The sequence below is a fragment of the Poecile atricapillus genome, chromosome 18 (genome assembly GCF_030490865.1).
Source record: "Poecile atricapillus isolate bPoeAtr1 chromosome 18, bPoeAtr1.hap1, whole genome shotgun sequence".
NCBI lineage: Eukaryota > Metazoa > Chordata > Aves > Passeriformes > Paridae > Poecile > Poecile atricapillus.
Genome location: NC_081266.1, coordinates 9,807,207 through 9,834,788, shown reverse-complemented (window position 1 = coordinate 9,834,788; position 27,582 = coordinate 9,807,207). Strand labels below are relative to the sequence as shown.

Sequence of the window (27,582 nt, the reverse complement as noted above, 5' to 3'; positions counted from 1 at the left end):
TGAAGCCAGCTGGTTCTCCAAGGCCCAAAGAAGGGATTTCCCCCCAGGTCTCTGCAGTGGGTTGGTAGCACAGTGCTCCTGGTTATCTGGGGGAAGATGTTGTGCTGGCAGCCTCTGCCTCACCAGCTTGTCACCTCGGACCGGGACAGAGAGACCTCGGCCAAGCTGGCCAAGCTCCCCTGGAGGACATTGGCACGGCTGGCTGCAAAAGGCCTGCTCTGCCCCACACAGCTCCTGCCAGCAGACGTGCTGTGGGTGTGGGATATCCTAAGGGTGGGAGACGGGCAGGGCCTGGAGACGCTTTGTGCTGGAAGGAAAAGGCACAGGATGGTGGCAGGGTGGTGGAGCAATGGGTGGGAGACAGGGGCAGGGCCTGGGGACACTTTGTGCTGGAAGGAAAAGGCACAGGATGGTGGCAGGGTGGTGGAGCAATGGGTGGGAGACAGGGGCAGGGCCTGGGGACACTTTGTGCTGGAAGGAAAAGGCACAGGATGGTGGCAGGGTGGTGGAGCGGGGGCAGGAAGGGGCCTGTGCTGGGCGCCTGCAGTTTGTGACATCACCAGAGCAACACTGGAGCGACACTGGAAGGATGGGGGAGTGAACATTCCATGCCATTCTGTCAGGTCACAGTGGCATGAGGAGCCCACTGTGAGCCCAAGTGAGATCTCGGCTATGCCACTGCAGTGAGGGGCCTGGAGCAGGCGGTACACAGCCACCATGGATGAGAACAGATATCCTTTTCTTCTTCTACCTTCTCCTCTTCCTCTGCTCTCCCTGCCCTGTGACAGCTGCCATTGGGATGCCCCTGACATGGCCCTTTCCCCTCAGGCCTGGGCACACAGGGGATGCCCTGGAGGGCCTGGGGCAGCCAGTCCTGTCAGCCAGGGCCGGTTGATAATGTTTGGGTGGGCACAATGCTGGGAGCACTCGTTCCCTGGTGTTTCTTGGCACTCCCCACCATTCCCTGAGCCTGCTGAATCCCCTCGGCTTCCCCACGTTTCCCTCCTCTCACTGCAGCCCTTTTTGCACCCTGACCACCCCTTGATCACACCCTCCCTTCGGCCCTTCTGTCACTGCTCTCTGGGACTTTGAGGACAGAGCAGAAATCTCTTCCTGCACACCTTGGGGCCTGCTGCATTCTCAGAGGGCAGAATGCAAGGATGTTCTAGAGTATGAAGAAAGGGAAGCACAATCTTCTTAGGTTTAATGAAATTAAACTTTTCCCCCTCATCCCCTCCATTAAAAGGCAATTTAATTGGCCAGAATCTTCCTTAACCTGACGTCTCATACGTGGTTTTGGAATACAATTCAGAATGATTTCAAGAATGGGAATGTTGATTTAGAGGGCTGCAGGAGGCTGCTTGAAAAAATGCAAATAAAATTTGATGAAGACCATTTAAAACATATTTTCAAGGTAAGGTGTATGTACATTAAGCAATGAATGGTTTAGAAGTTACACACATCATATGTTTGCTGATTTTTTTCAAGTTAATTTTTGGGGAAATGTATTTCAAGCTAGTGTGGTGTGCAAAATCAGCAAAGAATTTTCCTCCTCCAGGTCTTTCATGTCTGTGTAAAATAGATAACCCAGGGTTTGAATTTGAATCATGAGCCTTTAGATTGGAAGGTATCTCTAAGATCACTGAGTCCAACCATTAATACATTGAAAAGTCCACCTCTAAAACTTGTCCCTAAGCACCACATCTACAAGTATTTAAGTATTTTCGAGGAATGGTGACTCAGACACTTCCCTGGACAGCCTGTTCCAATGCTTGACAACACTTTCAGTGAAGAAATTTTTCCTAATAGCCTGGCACAACTTGAGTCCACTCCTGCTTGTCCTACTGCTTGTTACTCGGAGAGACTGACACCCACATAACTCTGTCTTTTCTCCACAACAAATTAGTGTAAGATGGAAAATATGTTGGTTTGGATTCCCAGGTTTTTTTTTGTAACATGTCTGCGCTTGAGAAAAGTTAAAGCATTCTGGTTTCATCCTATTCAGCTTCTCTGGTCAAGCTAATGAGCCCAGACATGTCTGTCTGATTCTGGACAGAGCCATGAGAGCAATCTTCTCAAAATCCTCTTTCCAGGAGGACAATTGGGATTTCTCTGAGCTGTCCAGGCTTTAGATCCAGCACACATTCATTCCTTTCTCCACTATACCTCTCCTGTAATATTTAAGAGGTGTGCCTGAATGGATGGGAATCGCTCTCTAACTCCCTGGGAACGGATTTGGCCTTGAGAGGTGGCAGTTTTTAAGATATTTCTGTGAAGATTATATGATACAGCTAGAAGCTGGACTTAAGTTCATTTAGTGTAGGCAAGCAAACTACTGCCAAGCAGATCTTGTCTCAGTGAGCAAATACTAACAAATGAGTACTGGATACATATTTTCTTCATGTAATGACTCAAAATATCTAAGATTTTCCCTTTACATCATTTCCCCCCCAAAAAACCCCATCTGTCTGGTAATGCTTTTTCCCTAAGGGAATGAAAACAAGTGTGTATATATATATAAATATATATATATATTTATATAAATACATGTATATTTACTTACTTTCACCTTTATAGATATGATTCTTTTGAGAATGTTGCAACCAGCTGGCAAATTTTGTCCTGATTTGGCAGAGACAATTAACTATGGCAAGTCAGAAAGGTCATAAGAAGGAAGGCACTAAGCTTTCCTCACCCTGTCTTCCTCTCTCATTGTTTGCCTTCTCAAACCAAGGTAGAACCAGCAGCATGAGCTCAACGCTGGCTGAAGAGGCTTCCTGTGGTTTTTTGAACTTTCACTGCATGGAGAAAGTTTCAAAGCTAGAGGATCTCTTGAGAACTTAAAAATATTTCTCGTTGTTTCCTCTATCTTCCCCCTACTTTGGTTTCTGGCAGGAATGTGAGAGATGGTCAGCTGTGGGAAGAGAAAAGGAGATTTGAGGGAAGTGACCTGCAAAGAAGAAGTCTGATCTAGTTGTATTTAACAACATATTATACCCAATAGCCTGATCTAGTTATTTATAGCAGTACTGTTAGGTGCCCTATGCTATTTGAGAAAGATTTACAGGGGTTCAGTAGTTTGGGGGGTTCAAATATTTCATCAGCGAAACAATATGTAAAAATCCAAAGCATTCTGGATGTTACTGACATCTTTGTAATTAACTGCACATCAGCAGTTAATCTAATGGTTCTACATAGCAAAATACATTTTATAGAAAGCTAATTTTAAGGAATAATCAGCTTTTTTCTTCTCTGTTCTCTTTGAGCTTATTTTACTGTAATACTCTTTTGAGCAGTATCAGAATTATGAACATTAAGGTTTTAAGGAATAATAAATTTTCATCTAATTTCTCTCAAGACTTTGTCTCTTCTTTTTCTGAACAGCAAAAATTTGATGTGCATTAATAAAAATAGGAATGATAAAAATCTACCCCAAAAATTTACAATATCTTTTTATAGTGACATGATTTTTATCACTTTAATTTGAAGAGTTCTTTTGTGTAGTATTATTGCCTGTATTTCACCAGGAGGCAGCTAAAATAGAAACTTTACTTTTTTGTCCAGCTTCTCTTTGTGCCAGTAACTAAGTGAACATCCTCCAAGTCCTGATAGACTGTTTATTTTCAAAAGAAGTTGGTATTTTCTTTTCCTGCTTAATGGTTATAAGCAAATTTGCAGCACTGTTAAGAACATTAAAAATTGGATGGAAGAAATCAACCTTAGATGGGGAATTTCTCAGCAGTAATGAAATGTGTATAATTAGCATTTGTACAGAAATATTTTCTTGCTGGTGATTTCTGTTAATAATGATCATTATTATTCTCTTTTGCAAACTCAAAGCAAACACTGAAGTACTCATTTGTAAGATTTTTTCACTAGAACTCCTCATGAAATTTAATTTTGTACTCGTTTCAGTTATTTAATATATTTTTACTCCTATTGTACTTATTCAGAAGTGCAGAAAGAACTTTACTGCATAGGAAGGAACTGGCACCAGATCTTTAAACTTTTGGCTTTCATGGTATGGCTTCAAAACCAATCTAATTTAGCAGTAATCCAATCTCTTGATCAAAGAGCAGCCAGAGCTCAAGTAAGCAATTTCCTGCTTCTAGACATTTCTGTGGAAGCCAAAGCAGCCATAGTAAGGGCCATGTTTGGATGTTTGGATGCTGGAACGTGGTGTCTTTGGCATCTCAGTTTAAGGAGCCAACAACTGAGAATTTTCATCAGTTTACAGTCATAAGCACTGAGGCAGTGGATTGCCATTTGTGGTTTTTGTGAGCAATTTTGTCAGAAGATTTCTCTTGATTTGGCAGGTTTTAAGCAAAAATCAGGCTAAAATGTTAGAAACATTTATATTTCTATATTGATATTAATTAATTAATCAGTACATAATTAACTAATATATAACATATATACAATATACAGCATATAGCATATACTATATTTTATATTATATATTAATAAATAATATTAATATACGTAGTATATAGTATATAGTTTATATAATAGAATATATGTTATATATTATTATATATATGCTATTATATCTTAATATACGTATTACATATTATATCTTATTATGGTTATATTATATTATATTATATTATATTATATTATATTATATTATATTATATTATATTATATTATATTATATTATATTATATTATATTATATTAATGTTTTAATAAATTTATATTTATATTTATATTTATATTTATATTTATATTTATATTTATATTTATATTTATATTTATATAGAAATGCAATTTATATTTATATATTATATATATTATATTTATATTTTTATATATTATGTTTATATATATGCAAGACATATATTTATTTCTATGCTTATTTATATATATATGCAGTTACTTATTTTAAGTAGAAAATTTTAAAGGAAAAATAGAATTGTTAAACCTGTGAAAAATGTAAAAAGCAGAAATGGTAAAAAAGCATTATTCTGCTCAAATTCTTTTGTGGCCTTTTAACTTTTCTAGTGACTTTTATACTGAAACACAGAAATTAATTACTATGCTAACATTCTGTAAGCTGTATGAAAACAAGCTTACAATTCAAGAATTCTGAAAGTGTGAATAATTAATCTAAGTTAAACATTCTGGCTTGTTAAGATTAGAACATGGTGTCATAGGTTCTTACAAAATATCTTGTCTTCAAACTTGAATATTGTTTTGTTGTGAAACAATAAACTTCGTTTATTGAAGTGTTGAAAGGTTTGTATTTCTTGGTAATTTGGTCATCCTTATTTCATTTTTAAGATTACTGGTTGCTGATTTTGTGTGCAAATTTGACTGACAGTATTTACAATATGGTGTAAATAGCTGTTGGAGAGGTATTATACTAAATATATTTTCCACTTGATAAGTTTTATGCTGCACATTTATTTTAATGCATAGCATTTTAAAGATTTTCAACAATGTGTTTGAATATTAAAAATGCATTAAATCTAAATTTATTGCACTTATTTAGATGCTAATTGTGTCATATGGTCCATTTTACTTTACATAAAATATTTGTAGCACACAAAGTGTCATCTAAAAGTTGAGGAGTGTAATCACTGTTGCCTGAGGATTCTTCTATGATGCTCACTCTTATGGTCAGTTATAAAAGAGTGTTTGGTGCATAATTTGTATAATTGCATGTTGTTTCATTAATTTCTTTTTTTCTTTTTAATAAATTTTGGTTGCTTTTTTCCCTCAGAAAACTATTGACAAACAGTCAGGAAATATTATTAGCATGGACGACTTCAGAGCAATTTATCGAGCTCTTGTACACAGGCCTGAATTTGAAGAACTATTCAAGGCTTACTCGACAGATGGCAAAATTCTACCTGACAGCCAGCTCCTTAAATTTCTTATAAAAGAACAATTTCAAACTGAAGCTAATGAAACAACTGCCTTAGAAATTATTATGAAGTATGAACCCATTGATGAAGGTATGTACAGTTTAACTATTTGATATCTAGCTCTTATTTCTCGTGCTTCTCTCAATGACTGTGTTGTCCTAAACCTCATATATTTATTTCTTTAAAAGCATGTCTTTTCATCTATTTATTATGTTTTCTTCCTGTGTTTTAATTTCTTTTTATGGTGCCCTCCTTTCTCTGCTCTGTTCTTTTTTCTGTCATTTCTTTATCTTTTTATTTCTAGTCCTTCTACAAATTCTGTTCTTCAGCACATTACAAACCATTTTCAATTTGTTTTTCTTAAAGTCCATATCTGCCATTTTTCTTCTCTGCTCGTTACACTGTCTTCTCTCCCTTGAGTCACTTAGTGAAAATTCAAGGCCTCAGACAAGACTTTTATGTCCTTCTGACTTCCTTGCAGGGGCACTGTGGAAAATTTTTGTAGGTGCCTGGTCACCTTTTGTGAATCACTAGAATGCTGAGATGAGGAGGGCTTCATAAATCTGTAACATGTTCTTCACCTATTTAAAGGTGCCTCAAGTTGGGGTGTAACACTTCTGCTGAGCGTCACTGATTTCAACTTGTGGCAAAATTTACAGCTAGGAAAAGGATAGAACTGCATTTTGCTGCAAGCTGTTACTTTATTCAGTGGAATATGTTCAATTCTTTCGTTTCCTTGGTTCCCAGTCGTTGAAAACGGGTGGAATTGATAAGTGGTTAAGAAAAACAAACCCAAGGGGAAAATATTTCTTCTGGGATAATAGCACTGGATTTTCTATGGTGACCTGTGGTAGAAGAAGAAAATGGAAAATGCCACTTTTTCAATGAGAAACAGAAGAACATTGGGTGTTTCATTTAGAGGCACTTACTGTCCAGTAATAAAAACATGTGACTCCTTATGCCTTTACTCTTTAAGGCTGCCTTTCAAATTTAACTGTATTTTATTAAACATATTCTGCTCTTTCAGAGGAGCTAATGTTTACTAATTGTTCAAATTACCAGCTTAAAAGGTTCCTTTTATTTTGTGTTACCTGTTTTGATGGGAAAGTTCAAATCTATAGCACAGTTAAACAATGAATAATCTTCAGTCCATTAGAAAACACCTTTATAAATATCAACTGACGTTTCTATAGGTTTAATTTAATGTCTGGTTGAAATTTCAGATGCTGAGACAAATTCTTGTTTGTTTCTTCACCTGTGATAAATTTGTTTGTCTTGTTATTGGAAATAATCTCGCTGAACAAAATAACCTCTGTATTGTTCATGCTCCTTTGAGTGAATTCATACTCCCACTCAAACATATTTCTTGAAAAGTTCCAGTTATGATTGACATGAGAGATGATTCATATGGTATTGTGATAGACCATTTTGTGTAAGTGTCGTTCTGAATTTGCTACAGAACATTATTCATCAGGATGATCTGTTGGACTCATCTGTCACCCTTGCCCTCCCTGTGTCTTACAAAAAGGGAAAAGGCCAGGCTTTGACATTTGATTGACAGGTTTGCTAATAGTAATGACCATTCTCTCATAAATGTGATAGCACTGCTATGTCAAGATTAGGATGAAAACAATGACTACATTTTACATCTAATTTAAATAAATCCATTTATAGCATCCAGTGCATCCCTAACATTTCTGCAGAGAGATTTTCAAAGCTATTGAGCCAGATAACTTTGAATTTATTCTCTGTAGGTACTGTAGCTAGCTCAGGACAGTATGGAATAAACTAATCTTTCATTCTTGTTATACAATTTAGATGCCCAATGTCAAAATACTACACTAACAGGTTTTTTCACGTGTGCGCTAAAACCTTGCATTTTTGGTAGAAAGAGCCATTTCTATGGAATTGATCACAAAATATGTGATTCACACCTGACAGTTGTGTCTTACTAGCACCCCAATGAGAGTTTTATTCTTCCCAAACATTCCATTATCTTCCCATTTTACTATTAGCTTTGAATAGAAGACTCAACTCATTAAATGAGATTAAAGAAAACATGCTAACTAAATAATTTTTTTTAAGCTTAGTATATATGTCTTTTTTAAAAAAAATTCTGCTCATTTACATGGATAGGATTAGAGGCACAGTGAGGATAAGAAAGTGCATCCCAGTATTATTTACAATGTAGAGCCATTCAAGGACTCTATTCCTGCCTATTTTCCTGCTAGGCAATACAAAAACAGGGCAAAAATGCCATCCTGTCTTAAAAAAAACAGCTTGCTTTGTAAATAACAATATAAGCCTGGTGCATCTGTCAGACAAGGACTTTGAGTAATCCAGAATGTATTTGTGAAGCAAAAAAAAACATTCGCAGTTTATTCCTAGTGCACACAGTCGTGAAGGTTTTTTTTGGATTTTTGATGTATGCGAGACAGAGCTGAATGTAGAGCACAAATTTGCAGAAGAGAGCATTTGATCCCATTGGCCAAGGTAAATCAAACTTAATAAAGGAGACATCTCTGCCAAACTCCCACAGATTTCATAAAAAATCATGTGAAGTAAGAAAGATGGCTTAAAAATCTCAACTAAGACAATGGCTGTGGCTGGATTTGAGAGACACAATATATGAGATTATGAAAAGATGTGTAAAGGTCTAGTCTCAGGGAAAAAATTCAAGACAAGGTGATTATGAGATATAAACCCTTAGAAAAGTGAACTGCTGCTCAGATAGATACTTTATTCCAGCATGCACCAGCTGTAAGTGTGGGTAAGGGAGAAAAAGCCTCCCTAGAATATAAACTGAGACTAGAAAAGAATTAAGTGTATTATAACTTTAGTCAAGGAAATACTTCTCTCTTTATTGTTCCCTTAGAGCATGAATGTTTCATACTGATGTAGTCAAATTTCATAGTATGAAATTCCATCTGATGATGTTTCTGCCTTTTAATGACTGAAAGATTCCTCCTTCCATTATAGCAGAGTAAAACCCTTGTCTGTGATTGCAAGTATTTCTCATGAGTTCACCCCTAAAATTCCCAGCAAATGTATCTGTACCCACTCCACTCTCTCTGGCCCAAGTACCATAGACATTTAATTACTCATTTAGCTCTCTGGAAGCAAAGAGCACTCACATACATTTAAAAACATGGGAAACATCTCTCTCTCCACATTTCCTAGTCTCACATTCCGTTCAGGCTCTTCTCCTCCCCACTCCTGAGTCTCTATTTCAGTCCAGACACCTCTCCCAGACCCTGGCAGGGCTGCAGGTTGTACTCAGTCCCTTCAGGAGGAAATGGGTCTTGCAGGAGGCTCTGGCCAGTGCAGAGTGATTTCTTGCTTGTTTTGTGTGCCTCATTGTGGGTACTCTAAAGGCCTTCAGGGCAGCAAACATCTTGTGATAGTTTTCCATTTTTTCTTTCTGAAGAGAAACATTTTCAAAGAAATTCCAAGGTAAATAAGAAAAATGGAATGTAATAAACTCTGAAAATAATGTATAATGTAATCCAAGTTTTTCAAATACCCAGGTTCAAATATCCATAATTCCTCTCTGATATGACAGTATTTGTATATATGGCAGAGCTGGAGTTTACCCTAACAGGAGGAATGAGAAAAATAATTTTATCTTAAATCAGATTTAAAAAAACCCCAAACAATATAAAGGAATATTGTTAATAAAATGAATTGTACACTATCCAAAAGAGGAGGGCAAGACAAAAGAAATCATTGAACTTTGTGAACAAAAAGAGGCAACGAGAAGACAGAAATCTTTTCTTGCCTTCCCTTTCTACAACAAATGGATATGTGTGTGCACACTAACTACTGCTAAAAGGTCCTAATGGAGAAAAAGACTGAGGTTCCTCCAGGGGAGAAATGTAAGGTCTTGATGAAAGTCTTTTCACTGTGGAATAGTTATGGAGATGAATTCCCATTTCCTTTAATGTAGAAGCAGAAAATGTCTGTAAGTGGTCAGAAAATAGCATGGCTGGGCTATTCCTCAGAAATGTAAGCTCTGTAAAAATACAAAGATTTTTAGTCTGTTGATTGGAGACATGAGCTGAATGTTTTACTGAAGTCTATGAGCTTACATATTGACTAACAAAACAATGTTAGATGTTCATTTTTTGGGGATTATGGTCGTTAGCATATTTGCTTGAACATTAATTTCTCTTGAGAATATTGCAGTTAACTTTTGTCGATGACAAGAACAGCCAGGAAAACATCATAAATAATTCAGAAAAAAAGCAAGACTGAAAAGCCAGTATTTTTTCACTAATTTAATAAATAAATGCAGAAAAGGTAGAACATAAAAGATGTACACACACACACACACAAATAGTTACTAGCTCTACTTGTAATTGCTCAGAGAAATCTATAGACCATGAAAAATAAAATAATCCAAAATGAAATCCAGACAGCTCATGTAATTCATTAGAGGCAAAACATACAGGATGAGTGTATTCTGTTTTGAGTAATGTGAAAAAATTCAAAATGTTTTTTAAAGATCCAGACAGTAGAAATTTAATCCAGTTGTTACAAGTATAGAACAATATACCACGTGCATGTGGATAAATCTATAGGATTCACTTTTCAAGAGTCATCAAGGCTGCAAGAAGTCATCCTGCAAATCTCTCAGCTAAAAGAAGACCAAAGAAATTCCCGATGCAATAAGTACAGTCGGTTCTGTAATACTATTAATATTATTAATCTGAGTAAGATAGTCAAAAATATGGATGGAACAGGGTAGGACCTTCTTAAATGATGTAATCAGGTCAGTGAAGACAGGTGGATAAATCCAAGTTCTTAGAAAATTGTAACAAGCTTGACTAATACAAGTCAAAGGTTACTTTTGAAAACAGGGGGGAAATGAATGATGAATTGAAAGACTGGAAAAGATCAAATGTAATATTTGTTTTAGAAAGGGAACATCTAAAGAACTAGTCACTGTCAGTGACTAGAAAAAAAAAGGAGAAAATAATAAATACGTAAACCCTTCTAAGATGGTAAAAGTGAGTTGCAGTTTGTCAGGACATTCCATGAAGAAATAGTATCCTGTTTTCTCCTATGAAAGATTAACAATACAGATGGATAGCAGAAAAACGAAAATTATCAGAAATCTGAAACAGAAAATGCCCTGGATTGGATTTTTTTTTGAGGAAAGGAGTGGAAAGTGGGAAGTGCAAAAGCAGTGTTCATAGGAGAAAAAGTGTGAAAAAAGAGGAGAGGAATAATACCAAACAGAACAAATATTTTGGACAGCAAGGAAGTTTCAGGGTAAATTTCTGTTTCCTAATTATGAAAAATTTCCTAACAAGGTTATTTAGCAGTTGAAATGCTTTTGTTGGGTTGTCTGTGGATTCTTCATCAATGGAAGACTGGAAGAATAACTTCAGAAAGACTTCTGTTAGGAATAAGTTGTTGGGTGAATGCATGTTTGATGTCTGGATGCCCTTCTGTTTTTCTTTATCATTGTAAAACATTGCAAGTTTTCTAGTTCAAAGACCTGTGTAATTGAGAAACAATTATTTTCTGTAAATTCTCATCCAGGTGTAAAACTTCCAGTCTGTCACACACCAAAGATGGATAATTGCAATTCTAACTTGTACATTCTGATTCTTATAGCTGCAGTAAGAATTACCAGGGCAGAAAAGGGGGTTTTCCTACTGGTATTTCCAGTCCCCAAGTTTGTATACATCGACTTCTAAACTATTATTAACATAAAATAATCTTGGATTATTTACTTATTGTTAACTACTAGCCTAACGGTGACAATAAAATTATTTTAGAGTAAGAACTGAGCAAAATCCCTCACTAATTCAAACTATATTTTGAAGCAAATCTAACTTTTGAGATTATATCGTTTGTAAAATGACTGCATTACAAACATGACATTGAGAGCAGTAGCTGGCAGTGTAATGGCTCTGTTTGCCATTAAATCAGTCAAAACCAAAACAAATGGGATGACTATCACTGGTATGGACTCAATTAGTTCATTTTGTTATAAATATAGTAGTGTAATAGGCTTGATTTGCAATTCATCTGTGTAGACAGTTATTTCTTTGGTTACAATGCTATTTTTATTTCAAATATTTCTAAACATGATTTGATCAATATTTATTTGGAACTTTCCACCCCTGGCAAAGACATTTGGTGCTAGAAGTCATAGTTTCTGCAAGATTATATTGAGAATTTCTGACTTTTTAGAGAACAATCCTGGTTCTTTTAAAAGAGAAGATTCCCTTAACACGTTGTCTGGCATGTTACTTTCCAAAGTAAATGACAAATATTTTATTTATATTTAATTAGGACTACTGAAAATTCTTCTTAGTGCTGTCCATAGAAGAATAAAAGTGTCAAAACACATTTTTTTCCTCTCAGAAGTTTGAACCACAGCAATTCAGCTCCAGAGTCACACGTATCTGATGTTTGTGTTGTTTATACATTTGGTATGAATTTTAAAATTGCAGGAAAGCTTTGTGCTGTATAACCTTTAGCAGTGTTCAGAATTGGCTATTAAAAATTTCAGAAAGTGCATCAGAGTGGCTTCACAACAGAGATTTATTTTTTTTTCCTTTTGTTTTTGTGCAGTGAGGAAGAAAAGGCAGTTGTCATTTGAAGGATTTATAAGATACATGAACTCAGACGAATGTTCAATATTTAAAAGCCAGCACAAGACCGTCTATCAAGATATGAACCAGCCATTATGTGACTATTTTATTTCATCTTCTCACAACACCTACTTGATAGCTGACCAGCTAATGGGACCCAGTCACTTATGGGGCTATACCAGGTATATAGACATAATTTTTAATATTTTAAACTTTCTTTGGCTTTTTTTTTTTTTTTTTAATTAATGCTAAGTCACATACAATCCTACTTGGAAATAAGGGACAAAGCCATCAAAGATACAAGTTGAAATGAGAGTGGTATTTTATTTTGTGTGTACACTTTTCAATATATTTGCCAAACCATCTGTTCATAGTCTGGAAGCAATCTATTTTTTTCACTTACATCTCAGAAAATCAACCTTGCAGCAAATGGAATCTATAGTATATTGTACAGTACACGATTAAATCAGTTTTTAATCTCAACGTGCCATGCAAAAAATAAATAACTCCCTGAAAGTAATGTAAAATTCCTGGGCAAGCTGTGATCTGTTCAATGTAGAAGATGTGTGTTGGAGTATGTCTGTGTCAAGGATATCTGTGTTCAGTGCATGTTGCAGTGTGGGCAGGTTAGAAACAACAAAAACAACAAAACATGGGCATTCAAGTAGGCAGCAGGGAGAGGAACCTGTGCAGTGTGTGACTCCAAGAGGATGATGACCAGGATGCCTTATTGCCAAGACAGGGAAGAAAGAAATTAATTGTGTAGTAAATGCAACTCTGAGAGGGCAGGATGTATTAAGAATTAGGAGGAGATGTGTCCAGAATTATTTGTACTACTTTAATGAAGAGAAAGCAGCAGGAATCATCATCTATCTGAACACTTTGTAATTTTTTTTTTGGTTGCTCTCTTGATGTTCTTTAGTGACTTGCAACCATCAGAAACAGTACTGAATTTCTAACAGTATTTAAAATTCCATTATGTTAATGCTGCCTTGCTGAAAGTAATTGCAAAGAAGGTATAACCCCCTCTCTCTTTATCTCCTATATGTGTGAGGAAAATGCTAAAATCAGCTAAAGGCATATTTGACATATTGTTAATGTGTGAAAAGCAGGATGTAAAAGACAGCTTGGTAATTAAGTAAAACAGTTTATAAGAAATGTTTCAGTTAGTTGCAAGTCAAATATTAGAAACCTAAGAATTTAAGGGATGACACTAACATATTCAGATTAAAGCAGTAAAGTCAGGGTGTCTCAGAAACTTTAGCACTCTTAGAAATGTGGTCTGGGGAGAGGAACTGTTTTATGTAAAGACCAAGTGCAACCTGATTCTCCAAGTACTATAGATTTTTAAATATAGTGATTCTCAAAATTCTAAGCAAGTTTGGAATAGTAGCACAAAATAGCATTGAAAATATTTATTCTTTTATTTTAAGTGGCAATTTGCCTTTGTTCTAAAATTCCTTTATTGAAATCTTTGATTTTTAGCCTATTAAGGAAGATAATGCAGGTAATCCCATATTCTTTAAAGGTCTAATAAAGTTTATTAAATAACACACACCTAAAATAGGCAGAAACAGAAAGTATGTCTGTCTCATATAATTCTGTAGGATTTCTATTTATGGTGAAAATGAGGTGTTTTTTCTGTAATTAATCCCTGTGCTTGTAATCAGAAACACAGCAACTTGTATAAAAAAGTTTGCTATCTTTCTTTTGGCTGCAAAATTGTTTCTCTTGTTCTTCTGAAGTGCTCTGTTAAAAGGATGCCGTTGCCTGGAGATTGACTGCTGGGATGGCACCAACAACGAACCTATTGTGTATCATGGTCACACTTTAACAAGCAAAATTCCATTTCGCTCTGTAATTCATGTGATTGACAAGTATGCATTTATGGTACGTACAGATCTGTGTGTGTATACATGAGTTGGTTAGAATGGGATGGTGGCTTTAACTAAGTGGGGACATGGCTCTTGTAAATTCTCCAGGGTAAAAAAATGCAACTGAGCAATGGGTATTTTAAAAATTAATTGCAGAGCAATTGTGCTATTTGTTCTTAATGTAGTTTAAAATCTAGTTAAAGGAATCATAATCATTTTTCCTGATAATGAATATAAACCAAACTTAGTGCAAAGGATTCAGGTGATCTCACTCAGCTTGTTAGGTGGAATTCTCACCTGACATAATTTAAACAAGGACTGAATCTATATTGAAGACCTAGTTCAGATTTTTTCTGATGTTTTCCTCCTTCTTTATATCCCTTAAAGGTTTTTTTGTCACTTACTCTTCTGCTGCTATGAGTCTGTCTTGTATCCTCTGTGTGAATTTATAAAATAGACAAAAATATTAGATAATAGATGAGTTTGAGACTTTGTTTTCCATTTCCTCTCTTTTGATTTTGAATGTTGACACTGATAAATGTTAGCAGCTACTGATGTTTTTTGGTCAGGTGACCCATCAGAGCAAAGTTCCTTTTACCTATCTCTAGAAAAACACTGAAATCTGGAGAGTTTTTGCACCGTCTCAGGCTTTTGTATAAGCTTCTGGTGAAACTCCTGCTCAAAGGAAGTGCTGAATGAATATTAAGATAAATCTCAGAATCAGGCCAGCATTATGTGTATGAATATATACATCCACGATCATAAATTTATGTGGATTTTCATGCATATGTATTTATAGCCTTCTCAGTGTTAATCAAAGCTGTGTTTTTTTTCTGTTTTCTATATAAAACTTAATTAATCTCTGATTTTAAAAGTGAAATTAAAAACATGATTTTATTCCACTGTTTTTCAAAACCCACTGGATAAAACTTTCCTCTTCTTGCTAACACACAGCATATTGCATAGTGCTTAACTCTAATTCAAACTTCAGTTCTCAAGCCCAAGTGCCAATGAGATGATAAAATCACAACAGGTCATGGTTGGTACCAGCTGTCCATGCAGGCTGAGCTTTTCTTCTCTTAAAAGTCAATAGCAAGTGCTCAGGAGACAAATGTAAAGACAGGAAAAACATAAAATGGTGTTTTCCTTATTGACAATTTAGGCTCTGCCTGAGCAAAGATTTCATTCAGACTATATTTTTGGTATCCACCAGTATTATTGGCAACTTATGAGATTTACTTATAAGTCTAGATGGATGCATTTCTTTTGAGTTCTTCTCTAATTTTTACTAATTTTCTCTTTTTCACCTTTTAGCTTTAATTTTTACTCAATTACCCTTGCTTGAGTAGTGTGATGAGAAAAGTGTATACTGTCCCTAGAAAAGTTTGTGGTATTATCAAAAATAAAAAATATCCATAGCTTGTTCATGTAAAGGAAATCATTTCTGAACAAGCTTTGGGGAGACTATCAGAGTCTTGATAGACTATTTGAAAAGTAGTCAAAAAATCTGTCATAAACTAAAGCAAAAGACATTTAATTCTGATTTATGCTTTCAATTTTAATTTTAGAATCTGATTTTAGCTTTTAAAACCAAAACAAAGCAGTCCTTTTTTCATATATGTCTAGCTCTGTTTTAACTTTCTGAAGGTGCATTTCTTTTTTCTTCTTCAATTGTGCTTTCTTTTTTCCACAAATGTTACCTGTTTTATTGTGTTACTAACCTGGAACAAGTGATCTATATTCTGAAGTTTTTGAAAATGAATGTAAATACAGATGGCCAAGGGGACTTTTGTAAGATATTTTGGAAAAGCAATTATTCATATTTTTATTTATTAATAATAAAATCCTAAAATTATATTTCCAGTCATCTGCCTATCCAGTTATACTGTCTCTGGAGAACCACTGCAGCCCTAAACAGCAGGAAGTAATGGCAGACTGCTTGAAAAGTATTCTAGGTGACAAACTTCTCACTACACCAATTGGTGGTGCAGTAGACATGACTGAACTGCCTTCTCCTGAGGTAATAAGTTTTCATTTTTCTCTGTGAAAGAAATGGAAATGATGGTGGGGTTCTTCATTATTTTTTTTTTTCAGTCCTCTGGGACTGAATTTATGGATCACATCTGTGTCAGAAATAGACTTCAGGTAGTAACAAAAATATTTAAACTGCACCAAAAAAACACATGGAAATACATCTGTTATTTGCTGATTTATTTTTTTGTTGCTTAAATTGAAGGAAATTCCTGAAATTTAAACATGTTATTGAAATGGAAACCTGAGCCTACATTTTTTGTCAATAACAGTGATGATGGAGGTTGTTTTTGGTCCTCTGCTACTGCAAAGCCATTCTCTTTCTCAGTGTGTTTCTCCCTCAGACAGTGTTTCTCAGCGGATGGCCCGAGACCCCTGGGACATGAAGTCAGAAAAGGCAATTAGATGGGTGTTGAAAATTTTATTGCAAACTAAAACAAATACATTTCCTTTGTTCCAGTCTTTGCACATAATTTTCTTTCAAGGACAAAAACTTTTTTCAAGTCTTTTGTAGCACAAATACGTGCACACATACAAAATACTTATTTCAGCTTCTCGCTGTTGCCAGTATAGCCATATTTTATTCCTTGTGTTTTTACAGTAGCTAAAAAAATGCAAATGAAAATGTGGGAAGGAAGCACTGCCATAAGGAAAAACAACACACAAAAGGTGTTTAAAATAATTTTTTAAGGATTTGTCAAGGAAAAATATTTTTGAAGTGATCTGTGCAAGAAGATGTGCTGAAGTATTACCGTACTCTTATATTTCCATAACAATGTTGTAATATTTAATGTTCATGTTTCTCCACCCTTTTTTTTTTTTATTGTAGCAATATATTTTTTTGCATCATGGTTTCCAACATAATTTTGAAGCCTTGAAAACTGTTTTTTCAATTAGGAAAAAATCTAAACTCTATCAAACAGGAGGGCTTGTTGTAAAGCTTCTCAAATCACGGCTGGATTCAGTGTAGGAGATGTGCAAGGATCATATGTCCTCTGAAGCAAGCACAAAATCAGTGAAATGGAATCACTGAATCACACACTTAAAAATATTAATTTCTATGATATATGTCCCTTACCATATGGTTACTGTGATACAGGGAGTTCATACTTCATATTTCCACAGCTTAGAGTTTTCATGAGTCAGCTCTGTAGAGTTTTGCCTGAAAATGGATTGCTGGGTCTATGTATGGAAATGCTGTCAGCTGAGATTAATTCTCCTGAGCTTTTAACATATTAAAGTATTGTGAGACATATTTCCCATCTGTGCAAGGTGTAAGGATTACCTAAATAACGCCACTGTCGTCACCTGATTACAAAAGTTTTAATTCAGAAAATTATTATCTTGAGAATGAACACAAATGAGGATCTTCTCTGTTTCTCCTAGGTTTTCTGATCATGCATGTAAGAAAAGTCAGTAGGACTTTACTTAGCAATGGAAATATGTAGCTATGACTGAATTTGTAAATTCAGATATAAGCTTGACTTTGGCTGGCATCTTTTTGAAGAGCCAAAAAAGGAGTTTAGTGACATCACATCTTTAAAGCTTGGGACCTTGTGCATTTTCAAGGCCTGGGTAAATTCATTGTCATTTGAGAAAACCAAATTCTGAATTTAGTCTTCAGACTGCTTTACTCAAGCTGTGCAAAAGAGATGTTACAGAACCACAAATGATGAATTTGAAATGCTCTTTGTTGGAAGGATCCTCAGTTAGTGTGAAAAAGAAAAAAGCTGTCACCTATATAAGTTGTTGGTCCACTTTTTTCAAGACGGAGCATTAGCAAGAAAAGGGAAAAAGCCACCTCAGTGTTCTTCAAGATCAGAATTGAATGGTTATTTTGTGTGTACATGAAGTGGGAAATCACATAGTTTCTCCAAACACTTCAAAGAAACATTAGACAACTACAGGTTCCTTTTAGGTTTTGGAGTTTTGGAGGCTTCCATCGAAATAATTTTCTTTTATATGGTCAATCTTCTGCTTCTTTCTTTAAGTAGGTCTTGAACTATACCTTTGTCAACTGAGATGATTGTGTGTGTGTGGAAGGAGGTTAAAATGAGGAACACGCCCACTCTTAGGTGGTTCCTTGGACCACCTTGCAATGATGTCTCCTACCATTGTAATTCTAAGTGAAAATCACATGGAGGCGCAGGAAATAAAAGCGGAGGATCACTGAACACTTCCTCTCTCTGCTTTTCCCAACACTTGCTTCATCTGAAAAACAAACCCCAGAAAATTTCAGGACTAAAGGTTTTTTAATTCTTTGCCTTCAGTCATATATTCACACTTCCATCTGACTATATTGATATTATTAATTCCCTGCAATTCCTGTATTCTGTGGCATCTCAGCACACAATTCCTCCTCTACATATGGAGGAAGGAGAAGACTTTTGCACTACTTCTTTCTTTCCCACAAACTTTATCCCATGAGAAACTGAGGCTGCTTTTAAGCTTCACCTGTCCCATCTCTTTCCCAAGAAGATGTTTTGCCACCCAAAGCGACAGACCTGATACAGTTCTCTGCTCCCAGTCTTGGCCATCATGGTGCTTCTAAAGAGACTTCATGAACTCCCTCTAATCTTCACTGGAATAACAGGTCCTTTGAGTCAGGTCCTGCATTAAATTAGATTTGACATCAGTGACGGGCGCCAGACATCTCTGCTGGTTGTACCAGCACTCCTGGTGATGTGCTGATAGAAAGTGAAGGAATGAAGTGCCTTATGCAGCAATTTGTAGATGAACTTAGAAAATATCAGGATGCTAGAAGAGATAAGGTTTTACTTACCCTGTTGTGTTCTTCCTCTCAAGAGATCTGACAGCAATTGAAAGGAGCATGTGGGCATCCAATATAACACAGAAAAGAATGTAAGCACATTGATGCTTTGATGAAAGTTTGTTCCTCAATTATTTTGCATTGTAGAGCATTGAACTGCCTTACACTGCTGACAGGATAGATATATCAGATAGTTAGGAATCTTTTATTATTTGCAGGTTTCCTGTCACAAAGCTGGAATGAGATATTGCTGTGTGATTAACTGAAAGTGAAGTGGCAACTACTGTGATTTTACAAGTTCTCTTTAATGTTTACCACACAGCTGCAAGATCAATTACTGCATTGTGATGTCTCAGAAGCATTTCTGGCCAGGATTGCCAAGGCTTCCCTATGGTTGTTAAACCTGTGGTGTCCAAATAAAAGGATCTGTTTAATGAGATCCTTGAGAAAGATCAATAGAAGGTCTCCAGTACAACTTCATGGGCTATGGATATTTTAAATTCTGCTATTATGGGGAAAACCAGCTAACTCCATAAGCCAGGACTCATCCTTCACACTTTTCTTCACCTTTATCTACTCAGTATAAAAAGGAGAGCTTTCTCTACACAGTGAGTGTTTTCAGTGAGAAATTCAAGATTAAGCACATCTAATTCTGTTGCTTCATTTATGAGATTAATTCCTATTTATTTTGACCAACACATTCACATATGCAAATGTCTTGACCAAGTCTTTGCATCAGAAATACTTTTGTTTCTTAGCAAGTCAAAATGTTTCTAGTCACTCTTATGCCTTTTGATCAGTCTATGGCATCTATTCTTTACAAAAAATATGAAAAAAAAAAAAAGAGAATGTGGTATGTCTTGGTGATGACCTCAAAAATAATAATAAAAAAATCCATACTGTTTCTCATAAAATTTCAGGAATCTCTAGGCTGTAGTGAGTACATACAGAAGACTCATCTAATTCCTTCACTATTTTTAGGCATTGCACTCTTGAGGGAACATGATTTTCCCAGAAATGTGGTAAACATGTGACAGTCATTATCTGTTAATAGCTTCTTTGCATTGTAAAGCAACTTCAGGAGGTAACTAAAAACAAGACATTGCCATATTTTATATCATTACCCAGGTAGGTCTTGGGTCAATGGCTTATTTGGTGTATAAAAATCATGTGGTTTGTTTGGTAAGGCATCTTCTTGGACCATTGAACTTTGGTAAGGAATCTGTGCAATGAAGACTCTGAGCCAACCTGTAACCATCTTTCTCTGCAATCATCTGGACTTATTTCCAATGCATCCAGAGATTTAGTTGCCCATGTAGAATATAGTTTCAGCTATAGCACAGCTATTTATCCTTAAGTAGACTTAAGGTAAGTAGACTTACCTGAAGTCTACTACAGAGCACAACACAGAAATGGAATTTTCAGGGTAGGGTGCTTCTCACTGGGTAAATGTGTTGTAGGAAAACTTGCTATGAGGTAGCTAAAATGCTGCTCCTGATATAATTAATATTTGTTTGCCTAGAGCTCAGACCTTGCTGGTGGTATTGATTAAAAATATCTGTATAATAAGTATACAGTATTGATATAAAGTATCTGTAGATGATAACTGTGATTTATAAGGCTGCCACAAAGACATCCATTCACACTTCACTAAGTGTGATTCGTTAAAGATAGCTGGTGTTGGGTTTTTTTAACAGTTGTACTTAACAAATCTTGTCATTGTCTCAAAACCTTTCCCTGTGTCAGACTTCACAGGAGGTGTTGTATCTTAACCCTATATCAGTATTTAAGGCAGCAGTATCATTCTTGAAATAGAATATTATGTAAAACTCAGAAGAGATTTTAACTTTGTTACTTAGCAAGATTTTCAAGGCTTGATATTCCTCTAACTGAGCACCTACAGCTGGTCAGGAGAGAAGAAGGGGGAACAACAAGCTCAATTTAAACAGGAGAAGCTATTCTGTCTTTAATACTTCTGTCTCAAATCCAGGGTTTGTTCCTTACATTTCTGGGCACTGAATTTTCACATTAATTGTAGTCATCAATAGGTGGGTTTGCCCGATCCAAAGTGCTTGTGATTTTTATCTTGGAAACTTGGCATTACTTCAGCTGATTTGTGTTATACATCCCATTAACCAGAATGCACAAGAAAAAGGTTTTGTTCATTTAATTATGTAAATATTTGTTCTAGTTGATTGCACTTCGAGGTTTTTGCTTATGCCAGTCTTGAAGTCCCACTATGCTCTAGGGAGGTCCTATGATGTTTTACATATTTGAATTTTTTAGTATGCTTGCAGTTTTTATAGAAGTAAACAGCAAATGTATTTTTAACATATTTTGCCTTTCATAATAAAACTAGAAAGGAGAAGTTATAGTGAATGCTCAGACTTTCAGCTCATTAAAAGGCTTTTCAGCTCTCTTAGAAGACCTGGACATGTAGAGAAAAAGGTGTCACATGTTTAGCAGTGCTGATTACCAATTAAAGAACTCAGATTTCACACAGTCACTGAATTTGTAACCATACATTTGTTATAAGTTTTTTTGAAGATGTGTGAAGTTCAGACAAAAGCCTATGCCATTTTTTCACTCTGTGTTTCACTTTCAGTGATTGGGGGTAACTATTATTGTCATTTGCTTCTGGCCAAAAAATAGCAAATTCTCTGGAGTATTTTTGTAACTGTTTCTGAAAAGAACCATGATTTTAGAATGTTACCTTTGTAGAAAACAAAGCAAACCTTAAAAAACTTCTCCTACCTCAGGATGTTTATGTTTTTGCTAACAGCTCGCAAACAGAATTTTAGAGACTGATTGACATCATGACCCATTTTTATATCATTACACACACACACTATTGTCTTTTTTTACTTAAAGTTATGTTTGCATATAGGAGGCAGTAATGTAACCATAGATAGTTTTTTCTTCCCTTGTATACCAGGTCTTTTTTTATTTTATTTTATTTTTTTTTATTTGTAGAATGAAGTCTTCCCATGAATAACAAAATACAAGATCAAAAGTGGATAGAATTGCTTTTAGATACTGGGAAATGTGAACATGCAAAGCAAAATTCAGAACTCTTAAAAAACATGAGTAGCATTAATCATATTAAAACTCTTCTAAAAATACCAGAGAAAAATAAAAAAAAGAGTGCATTAATAAGAAATGAAGGCAATGTTAAAGGGCATCCTTATCCTGAGTCACCAGTGCAGAGAGACTAATCAAACCTTCCAGCAGCACGGCATTGATAGATATTGGGCATAGGATGTCTCATTCCACTGGCACCCTGGCAAACTACCAACACGAGATCTGAAGCGATAGGGGGATTATGAGCAATGGAGCTTGCAATGGAAATAAATGGAATGTCTCTATCCTTGCCTATGGCTCTGGTTTCTACTAAAAAACTTTGGCTTTATATATTTCTGTTATCCATACCTTTCATATTTACTTCGTGGATACCTTAAAACACAGCATTTCAGTTACCTTTCATTTATTGTGAATTTTTTTGTTCCCTCTTCCCGCCACACTCCCAGTAGTGTAATCTTCCTTTCCACTAGAGCATAGGAAATTCAAAGAACATTTTTGTGGATCACTTTATTCAAGAGTGACAGTAAGTCCTGTTACTCCCTGACAGCTCCTGTGTACAGATGTACTGCTGCATAATAGAAGCTTTACTATTAATATAGTTTTGTAAATTGAAGTGAAATATATACTCATAGGATTCTGTTCCATAGATGAAAGCCATGCTGTTAGAATCAATATAATTCAATGATGTTTTTCTCCCTCTACATTACATATTATGGAGGTTGATACACGTCTATTTAAAAATAGAGAAACTGCTTAGGCAAAATCACCAAACTTTTGTTTCCCTGGCCAGGTAAGACCAGCATAAGGTTCTACTGTAAAATAACACAAGTTATAAACAAAAGTTTTCATTTGGTACACCAGAGAGATATGCACAAAGGCATTAATCAAATAACAAATTTCCTGCAGGCTTAGTGATAGATGAAAACATTCCAAATGAATAGCAGACACATCTTTAAGTGTGTATATACACATAGAAGTACATTTAGGCTTAAAATAGAAGTAAAAAAATAAGTAAAAAAATATACCTTCTATGTCTTGCCTGGCTATCACTTTTGGCTCTTACTTAGCTTTCTACTTTTATCTTTTCATAGTTTCAGCATCTGGGTTCCTGTGGAAGAGAGCCTTTTTTCCTGTCATGGTGTTAGATAGGCTCATTCTGTTGTGTACATTGATCCCCAGATTCTGTTTGGTTTCTTTGGCTTTGGCTTCTGCCTCACTCTATTTTAATTCATTTTGCAACCTCACATCATTATATTTAATAAACAACTTTGAAGATTGGTTAAATAACACCAAGAGATGAAAACCTAAGTAATTCTAGTTACTATTGTTCAACCTCTTTTCTATAGGCATTAAAATTCAAAGTTCTGATAAAAAATAAAAAAGTTGGAACAATTGAGGAAGGTCTGCTCAGGATGGATGCTGAATATGGTGGTGAGACAGAGGAACTGAGTGACTCTGAATCTGAGTCTGAGGATGACGACGCACATGACACGTTACCTCTTCAGCCATCAAGGAGTCCCACCAGAAGAAGAAGAGATCATAGACTTTCACCCCCACCTCAAAAAAAACCAAAGGTAACTTTTGCTGCAATTGAATATAGAGAACACACAGTAGATTTAAGATGTGTTTTGTTGGTGCCATGGCTCTCCTGGAACTATGTATAGAGAACACTTACAGCAGTACCTGATGACAACAGGCAGAGTTAACCATTTCTTCCCCAGGTCTTCCAGTCTATTTTTAAGATAGATAAAGTCTCCTATTTTCTTCAGTTCTGGATTTTTTTGCATTAAATTAGGTGCACATTCCTGGTTGTGCTGGAACATTTTTCAGCACCTGGAGCTGAAGAGGTGTTTTTAGATTTATCATGCAGAGACTTAACTTTATTTCTGAAAAAAGTGTAAAAATTTGGTGTTTGAAAGTCAAATTGAACTTAGTTTTTTTAACCAACTATAACTCTCTACCACGGAAAATCTGTTGCTTCATCAAGGTTGAAACTGCCTTGTTCAGCTTTTTTAGGATGTCAGGCAGCACCTGGTGTACCCAGTCACTCTTGCACATCATGCTCTGATTGCCTGAATGTGGCTAAACCAGCAGTGCTCCTCAGAGCCCAGCACTCTCGCTGAGAAGCAGTGTCTCTTTTTTTTTATATGATTTGAAAGTTTTTTTCTTCTTTCTCATTCCAACTGACATGGAGAAATAGTAAGGAAAAATTCTGAGGAAGGATGGACTCTGACCAGGAAGGACCAGCTCTCTAGACAATAGGTTTCAAGAATATTTGTAGGACCATGTAACGGACTAGAATGAATTCCACAGACTCTTAAACAGCAGCAACAAAAAGGATCTGCTCATGTTTCCCAGGCAGAAGAGAAAGTGGTTTCCAGGGTCCCACTCTGTTGGAATATTTGCCTTGATGTCCCACTGTATTGCTTTATGGGAGGGTGGGAGAGCATTTGAATCCACAGCCAAGATACCCCAGTGATGCTGCTGGCTTTGCCTGCCTCCAGAGTTGTATTTTTCAGGATTTCCATGGCAGTAGACTCCTGGTGTCCTCATGGGACATAGCCCCAGAATAATTAATGCACTTGAACGTTGCATAGTTTAAGAGCCATGAGCAGGTAATCTCTATTATTTTGTGGGATGAGAATTTGCCTTCAAAAGCTTTAATGGAATGTAAACATGATTAGCATCAGCAGCTCTCTGATCTGAGATCAGCAGTGCTCTGAGCCCCCAATTAGCTCAGAAGTTATGCTGAGGAAAATGAAGTGGTCACACAGTGCTTCTCTGTAAGAGAGAAGATCCTGGTAAAATTTCAGTCACTTTGGCTTATTTTGGTAATTGAGCAAGACTAAATGAAGATTTTGGTGAGAGAACTTTCAACCTTAATCAAGAAGAAAAGAGTTTTCCTAACTTCAGGGCAATGCTTAAAGGAATAGGCCTTTGATTAATTTTCTTGGCGCAATGTAATATTTTCCTGTTATTCTACATTTTATAGATGAGTTTATTCTGTTGGTCTTTTCTAGTACTTTATATATTTATGAATAGAAAGTTGGAGGTATATTTTTAAGGAGCAACATTAAAAGCCATGAAAAATTATATTATTTGCAAACCACTCTTAGGAGCAGGAAAACTGTAAAGCTATTGAGAAGAACATTCTGCTAGGAAGGATCTCTCCACTCACCCTATGATTGCTGTGATAAACGTGGGCACAATAACCTCAGTTTTCTCTCAGCAGATCAGATCTCACTATTAAAGGTCATATTTATTAGATTCATTAACTGTGACATATTTTTTCATGCTTTATGCATCCAAAATGATTGTTTCTCTGAATTATTAATATTAATAATAATGAAATACTCATCATTGTGACTTTTTTATTCCATTATTCATCTGATGATGTTTAGGTGAGAAAGGGAAAGATTGCCCTTGCATTGTCAGACCTCGTGGTTTATACCAAATCTCAGAAGTTTGTGAGCTTTGAGCATTCCCTGCAGCATCAGCAGTGTTATGAAAATAATTCAATTGGAGAGAGTGCAGCACGAAAACTTTTAAGATCTTCAGGTAATTTCTTTTGAGTCAATCAGTTAAAAGTTACATTGGTGCTATGATTGCTTCACTGCTTAGGCATTGAAGGGTTAAAATTTTATGAAACACCTGCTGTCTGATTTTATTTGGTTCTTTGTATAACACTGTTTTAGATATGTACTTTGCATAATATTTTTATTTCTGTTGGCTTTGGGAGGAAAACTGAAATTCAACTTTGCTTTAATTCCGTGTATTTTTATAAGAACAAATATTAACACAGTCTAAAAAATGTACGTCTGCCTTTCGATTCATTGTTTTCTGCATCAAGTAATTTAGGAATTGCAGTCAGCACTTGAAAAAGCGTGGAATAAATTTCACCACCTCCCTCCCCACCCCCATGTCTGGGCTGAGAACTGAGCGGAGTTGGCTCGGCAGTCGCCTGGCTTTGGTGACAAGTGCAGATAAGAGAGTCCTCATTAATGGGATGGATAAACCCCAGAGCAGGCAGCTTGCTCCACTGGAGCAGACCTTCCATCCCAGCCAAACTGAATTATCCAAACCATTCTGGGCTGGAGCAGCTCCATTTGGTGCAGCCTCTGCTGTTTGAGCTCCAGCTGCCTGCAGAGAGCCCCGAGGGAGCGTTAAAAGCAGAGATCACCGAGCATGACAGTGACAATGACAATGAAGGCTGCCACATGCCCACTCACTTTGTGGAGGTGATTCAGTGGCTGGCTGTTGCTAAAGGACACAAAATGATTCACATGAACACTTTCCAGTGGTAGAACAGGAAAGAAGGAACTTTATTTTCTGACCCCAGTATTTATAGATTCTCAACAATGACCAGGAATTGGATAATTAAGTTACACCTTCCCAAGCACACTGGTCGTGTGAAACGTCCATCAAAAGATGTTTCTTAGAAGGAATGTGATAAACAACTTCTGTTTATAGAACTTCCATGGGAAAGTAACTAAAGCTATGAAAACATTATCAGGTTTTAGTTTTCAGGGCAACAGCTGGCGAGGTGAATGATGCTGAACAGTGTCACAAAGTAGGATTTTCCAGCCACTGAGTCCTCTCTCTGGTTCCTCCAGCACTCTAGGAGATAGAAAAGTAGCTCTAGAACCTCTCCTCCCCCTCAATAAAACCACCCCCAAACAACAAAGCAAACCAAACTCTACCAAACAAAACCGCTAAACAAACAAAAAATGAGGTGAGAGGAAAATGGAGATCAGAGAGATGACCCTGGAAATGTAGATTTTTGTTTAATCACTAAAAAGGAATCGTGCAGATAGAAGTCATCTGAAGTTTCCCACATCCCTGCAGTCAATGCTTACATATGAGAAAGGAGGGAACACTGCCAGCAGAAGGAAAAACAATGTACATGATAGTTATCTTCTGAGGCTTATATAACAAGAATTTCAGTGGCTTTTGAAAACGTGCTCTTCCCTGGTCCTAATATTATTTAGCCATTTTATTTAAACCTCCAAACAACAAACAAGCCAAGATCATCTAAAGATGATTTTTTTTCCTTTTTTTTTCATTTTGAGCTATTATAGAAGGGGGAAACTTTTGTGCAGTTTCCTGTGTCTCAGTTTCCCATGAGAATACAGTAGGCTTTAGTGTAGAAATCATAAGGTTACCCTGCAAAAAGGTGAAGAAACAGAATATTTCAGGGAAGGGATGGTTTTTGGATAATGAACTTCTTACAAAGGAATATATATTTCTTTATACAGGAATACTGTCAGATTCAAATACACACAAAATATTAAGGTTTAAAAATTAATTATTAAATGAACAAATGAATATATTTCAAAATAAAATGATGTT

At 36.0% G+C, this 27,582-nt stretch overlaps 1 protein-coding gene across 1 annotated transcript in view; it reads left to right on the top strand.

Moving 5' to 3' along the window:
* Nucleotides 1-96: 96 nt before the first annotated feature.
* Nucleotides 97-27,582, top strand: part of LOC131586093 (1-phosphatidylinositol 4,5-bisphosphate phosphodiesterase zeta-1-like) — a 48,798-nt gene continuing 21,312 nt past the window's right edge. Inside the window, exons 1-8 of the mRNA XM_058852833.1 lie at nt 97-251; nt 1,264-1,414; nt 5,725-5,959; nt 12,458-12,659; nt 14,223-14,367; nt 16,216-16,371; nt 23,580-23,807; nt 25,635-25,791. Coding sequence (XP_058708816.1) covers nt 97-251; nt 1,264-1,414; nt 5,725-5,959; nt 12,458-12,659; nt 14,223-14,367; nt 16,216-16,371; nt 23,580-23,807; nt 25,635-25,791 — 1,429 coding nt within the window. The remainder of the gene's footprint in view (nt 252-1,263; nt 1,415-5,724; nt 5,960-12,457; nt 12,660-14,222; nt 14,368-16,215; nt 16,372-23,579; nt 23,808-25,634; nt 25,792-27,582) is intronic.